The following is a 6,222-nucleotide window of genomic DNA, read 5'->3' on the forward strand; positions in this document are numbered from 1 at the left end:
TTCTCTCTCTCTTTCTTTCTTTCTTTCTCGAACGAACCGGACACTCGGAAATATTCCGAAAGGATTACCAGAGGGATGTTGTTGCTTTCGTAGAATTTGAAATACACAGATACGCAAGCGTATTCGAAGATTAAAACAAAATCTCCGAGAAATTTTGTTTCATTTTTTTTGTTTCCTACGAAATATTTTTAATTCGCCAATTTTAATTATTATTTTGTTGTGTTGATTAAAGCTCGTCTCGTGAATTTCCTATTTTTTGTTGTTTTTGTTTTACCTGTCCTCCCCCTCCCCCTCTGGTCCCCCACGCTGAGTAAATCTCTACTCAATAATAATTTTCATTTATTTTATTTCTTTGCATATTTTCTTGTCTTTTTTCCTCATTCGTTAGATGATGATGATGATGATAGGTGAGATACGTGTACGATACAATGCTAAACAAAACAAAAAATATAATACTCGAAATTAAAGATAAAAAATCACGCCGAGAGAATTATTATTATTAAAAACAATAAAAACGAATTAATCATCGAGAGAAATACGAGAGTGAAAGAAAAAATTCGTTTTTTATTTTATATCGTAACGTTGTTGTAATAGATTCTAAAAATACAAAAAAAAAAAAGAACGAATAATAATAATAATAATAATAATAATAATTATTCAGCGTTGCCGTTGTAACGCAAATGCGAAAGAAAAATTGAAAGTAATTTATTTTCATCTGTAATTTATTTATCCTCCTCCACCACCACCACCCCACACACACACACACACGCTCCACCCCAATCCCATCCCTATCATCAAACAGATATATAAACTTTTATCAACGAAGTAATAATAATAATAATAATAATAATATAACACTTGTCCAATATAAATCGATGATTAAATTGTTTTTAGCGTATTACTCGTAAAATAAATAAATAAATAAATAAATAAATAAATAAATATTATTTTTAATTAAAAACAAAGCAAACAAAAGTTTTTTTTAACGAAAATCTTTAGTTCAGGGATTTCGTTTCTTTTATCTTCTTTTTTGTCTCGTTCTTTCGGGAAGTTTGAGAAGAAGTAGAAAAAAAGGAAGAAAAACAGGGGGTGGAGGTGGGGGTGAGGGTTGGGGGTGTTCTTACCTTAATCCAGGAACCGCCGAGACCGATCTTTGATCCGGGCTTGTTATCCAAGTGACGTGAGGGGTTGGACTCCCGTGTGCTGAACAACTCAATTGGGATCCCGTTGTGTTTGAAAAAACCAAAGTGCTTGGTGGCTCGAGAACGAATTCCGGACCTTGTTGACCGAAAACTATTTCGAGATTGTTCCACGAGGCGGCTGTAATAATACAAATCAAAATCAATAATACAAAGTAATCAAACAACATTACTGAAACAAAATTAAATGAAAGAAACCAAAATTACAAGATCGAATTCCCATTAAAAATTGTTGCAATTTATTAGAGGGGGTGGGGGGGGGTGGTTGGAAAATGTGAAGAAGTGTTGAGAAAGAGTGTACTTTCGCAACGTAAATACCGAATTTTTCTTGTTGTTGCAGCTTTTATCTTTTATTTTTATTTTCTTTCACGTAAAAACGTAAAACCGAATTCCCTCTGTCTCTTATTATTTTTTTTCTTTCCTTTTATTATCCAAAAATAAAAAAAAAACACTCGGTGTCCGATCGAAAGCTTTTATTCCATTTCCCCTTAACTTTAGCACTGTTATTTCTATATCTTTGCGATTTGTTTAAACAAAGAGAGAAAGAGAATGCATAAAAAAGTAAGTAAGTAAGTAAGTAAGTAAAAAAGAAAGAAGAATTCTGGTGTATGTATGTTAAATACATATACACACAGCAAATATATGTGTATGCGTATGTGTGTGTGGGGTGGGGGAGGGTTATACGTTTTAACGATGCTAACCTTATGTTTTCTTTTCACCCTTTACCTCCTCCCCCACACCCACCCCTTTATCTACTTCTTTTTCTTTAACTTTCTTCTACCTTTTTTCTTGTCAAAGAGAAGTAAAAACTCAAGGGGTTGTAAGAGGAGGAAAAGGAGGAGAAGGAAGAAGAGGAGAAGAACATAAACGATGTATATATATATATATATATATGTGTGTGTGTGTTTGTGATCTCGTATAGCAAATGTAAAGTTACTTTCTTCAACTGTACGTCGTTCTTCTTTTCCTTCCACTTTCAGTTCTTCAACGTTTGTTTCCCCTCACTCCCCAAACCCTTTTACCATCATCCCTTCATCCCTTCACCCCCTCATCCCCTTTTTTTCGTCCTCATTCAACTATTTCTCATTTTCGTTGTTGTGTGACGTTTTTTTTGGTTTTTTTTTTTTTTCTTTTTTACAGAAATATATATGTGTCAAACGTACTGACAATTCGCATACTCTGACTAAACTAACGAACCAAATTATATATATATATATATGTATAGTAAGACGATGGAAGTACTCTTTACGTATACGTTGGTTAAGGGTGGAATGGTGGTGGTGGTGTTGGTGGTGGTGGTGGTGGTGGCTGCGAGAGGTCAAGGGTCTTTCTTGCCCTGGGGTCATTCGCACGTGGCACGCCTTTACTTAACGAGATCGTTTAGAACCCGTACGAGAAATTTTTACCTGAGAATCCTTTCGTTTTACAGACACACATGCACACATACACACACATATATACACGCGTGTGTATACGTATAGAAAAAGAAATTACGACGACGAAATGACGCATCTCTCGACGTATTTTTATTTCTATTTCTATATCTTTCTTTTTCTTTTTTCAACATTTTCAATTGGGGGGGGGGCGAAAAAAAGTGGGGGGGGGCGATACAATTTTCGAAAGTTAAACGAGTAATAAAGAAAAAGGGGTAAAACAATAAAAAAAAAAAAGAAAGAAAATTATAAACGAAACCAAGAAGAACAAAACTTAAAAAAACGTACGAACGAACGAAAAAGAAAAAGTGGCAGCAAGGGGGGGTGAGAGTGAAAGGTGGGGTTTGAATGGGGGAGAGTTTGGGGAAAAAAAAAGGTAGGAAATATTTCATTCGTAACCCGCTTAAAAATCACGGATTTAAATTTCACGGACGCGTGCACGCCGAGATATATTTCCCGGTAGGTTCGACGTAGATTTTCAGTTTCCATTAAAATTTATGTTAAAGCTTTGCCCAAGAGAGAGAGAGAAAGAGAGAGAGAGCAAGAGAGAGAGAGAGAATATCCTCACACCTTCCTACCCCTCCCCCCAGTCATTTTTATTCTGTTCCTTCTTTCTCTTACTTTCTTACCTTTTTTCTATCATTCTGTATCTTTCAGTATCTATTTCTGTTTCATATTTTTCTCTTCTCACCCTCTCACCCCCTCTCTCACCCTCTCTCTCTCTCTCTCTCTCTCTCTTTGGGGGGTTTTAATTTTTTTTCCTCTGTTTTTTTTTTTTATTTTTGTTTGATTCTCCCTCGCCTTTTTCATTGCTTTAGCGGCAATGGAAAAAAATAGAATAAAAAAAAAACGAAGAAGAAGAAGAAGGAGGAGGAGGAAAAGGGGTGGGTGGGTAGCTGTGGGGTCGAAAGCATGGGAGGAGACCACGAAAAAGTAAAAAAGTAAAATAGAAAGGGGTAGAAAAGGTTGCTCAGGATTTTACTCGACGCGTCGATCTATACTTTCGACTTTGTTACCGGTTACACGTCGGGGGTAAAACACAATGAACGAACGGGCTATAGCTTTTACACGCTTAACTGTATCCTTCACCAGCCCTACTACCCCCCACCCCCTTTACCAACCCCTTCCTCGTCGTCCCTTTGAAATTGTACGATCAGTAAAATACGTTTCCTCTCTCGTTTTTCGGTTTCCCCTAGGAAGAGTTTTAGGGTTTTTCTATTAAAAAAAAAAAAAATGATCCTCATGGACGTTTAACAAATTTTTATTACTACACATTACCTACTACTAATGATGATAATGACGATGACGATGATGATATTTAATATCGAACATTTTCAATAAATTTAATTATCAATATTCTTGTCCAAAAATATGTTATTAATATATAAATCTCAAAGGAAATTATAGACGGTTATTAAATCTTATGAAGAATTTATTTTGAACTAGTTGTACGTTTCGTCCCTTACTGGGGATTTCATAAGCAACTTGATCATTTACAGTTAACGTGTCAATACATATTATCTTTTTTACAGAGTCATACATTTCAATAATACTTAACATATTACGATACAATTTAATCCTAAAACACCTTATCTTATCACACGTAATCAAATACCTTTTTTTTTTTTTATTACAAATTTTCGCACAAACTTTGTCCTTTTGTTTCTTTTTAAGATGTATAATCTTGTCTTAGAAACAAAATAATAAACGAACGAATAATCTGTGACGACGATAATTTTTTATAATATTTTATCTCTTCATTTGCAATACAGAAAAAAAGTATTCAAAGATTCATCCCTTAGTTTCCTATCCCGTGGGTTTTAAAAGAAGAAGAAGAAGAAGAAGTTGTGTTGTACGAGCAAAAAAAAAAAGAAAAAATACTCTAAAAGAGCAACGACAGTGGTGTTGGTGTTGATGCTGATGCTGATGCTGGTACTGGTGTTGGTGGTAATGGTAAGGGTAGTGTTATAAGCAAGGTATGCAGATAGGAAGAGGTACCAGTGGAAAGGGGTAGGTAGTGTCGGTTTAATTCGGTCGACTCGTTGCTAGATTCAAGTTGGTCTTTCAGCAAACGCAAGGGAGCGAAGCGACCTGCTTCGTAAATCCGATCTAAACACCCTACCCACCCACCCACCACCCTCCTACCCCCTTCCTCCTATCCTATATCCCCGGTACACATTGTTCATAACCGAGAAACCGTAGGAAATCAATTCCGCTAAGCCGAATTCGACCCAAATTTCACATCGATTTGACGGAATGGACCCCCACCCCCTCCTCCCCGCCGCCACACGGAAGATTAAATGCGCATGAAAGCGAGAACTATCCTGTCCGTCCGTCCATCTGTCTGTACGTCCCTTTCTCTAAACCTCACTACTTCTGTCAATCAGATTTCATTGATTTGCTAGCCAATCAACCAATCTATCTCGTATCTATTCTTGTTTCTAACGAAAACCAACCCCTAATAGAAACATTCAAAGGCATTGTAAGTTTTTTTTCTAACTCATACGGGTCCACAAATTTAATTTCATTCTTTTGTTAACATATTTTTGGCAATGGGGAGGTTGGGGAATTTCTTTGAAGTATTTTGAAATCAATATTTTCTCCTATTTAATATTTTTATTCTATTCTCAGCGAGTATATTTATAATTGACGTTTATTCCAAGGTATATCGCACACTGTATTCGAATTATATAACAAGTTCATCTTTGCAAACATGTTTTATTGTTTTTCCAATAGAATTGAAATAGAATCAGGTGTATATATTATACAGGTAAAAGTAGAATCTTCTTTGAGGATTATATAATCGGTAAGAAATTGAAATCAAAATAGAATGAAACACAAATATGTATTATTATTTAATAATAATATTAGAAAACTTCGATACTTCGTATTCGTTTAAATAATATGATATAATAATTTGAATCATTTTTATATTCATAATTCATATATATTTATATATATTCACATAATATTATTATGAAATATATATAAAAAGAAAAGATATATTTTATGATAAGTGAAGTCGGATAGATTATCGTATAAAAAATGAAAGACAATACGAATGAATGTTTAATAATAATGGAAGTTGGTTAAGAAAGGGATGATCGAATGATCATTTCATTTTTGACGATTCTTTTTATCTCGTCAATTATTTTACACTCGTTAAATTATTCTTATCGATTATCTTCGTATTACGACGTTGTTATCGTTTAATCCTTAATCGATTTTAATTTTTTCTATCTTTTTTCTTCTTCCCTCCATTTCATTTTTATATATATTAAATGAAAAGGGGTTAGATCAATAAAATCGAAAATTATATTATTATAGGAAGGATCGTAGTAATGTGAGTACAAAAATTTACGTGAACGTGTTGATAAAATCAACAGTATTAGTAATATTAATTAATTATATTAATTAATTACTATATTAAGCAATATAGTATTAGTAAAATAATATAATATTAATATAATATAATATGTATAATATAAGTATTAATAGTACATTAGTTATTAAAATCAAAAATGAATAAATTAGTATATATTCATTTTTATTTTTATTCTTCTTCTTCTTCTTCTTTGAGTTGATTGAGT

At 33.5% G+C, this 6,222-nt stretch overlaps 1 protein-coding gene across 1 annotated transcript in view; it reads right to left on the reverse strand.

The window, feature by feature from the left end:
- Positions 1–2,181, reverse strand: part of LOC106792534 (Down syndrome cell adhesion molecule-like protein Dscam2) — a gene marked incomplete at its 5' end in the record, with an annotated part of 55,631 nt that extends 53,450 nt beyond the window's left edge. The window contains 2 exons of the mRNA XM_014758994.1: positions 1,125–1,320; positions 2,137–2,181. Of these exons, the coding sequence (XP_014614480.1) occupies positions 1,125–1,320; positions 2,137–2,181 (241 nt within the window). The remainder of the gene's footprint in view (positions 1–1,124; positions 1,321–2,136) is intronic.
- Between the last annotated feature and the right edge of the window lie 4,041 nt (positions 2,182–6,222).

Source organism: Polistes canadensis, unplaced genomic scaffold (genome assembly GCF_001313835.1).
Source record: "Polistes canadensis isolate GaletaPanama2010 unplaced genomic scaffold, ASM131383v1 scaffold_465, whole genome shotgun sequence".
Lineage (NCBI taxonomy): Eukaryota > Metazoa > Arthropoda > Insecta > Hymenoptera > Vespidae > Polistes > Polistes canadensis.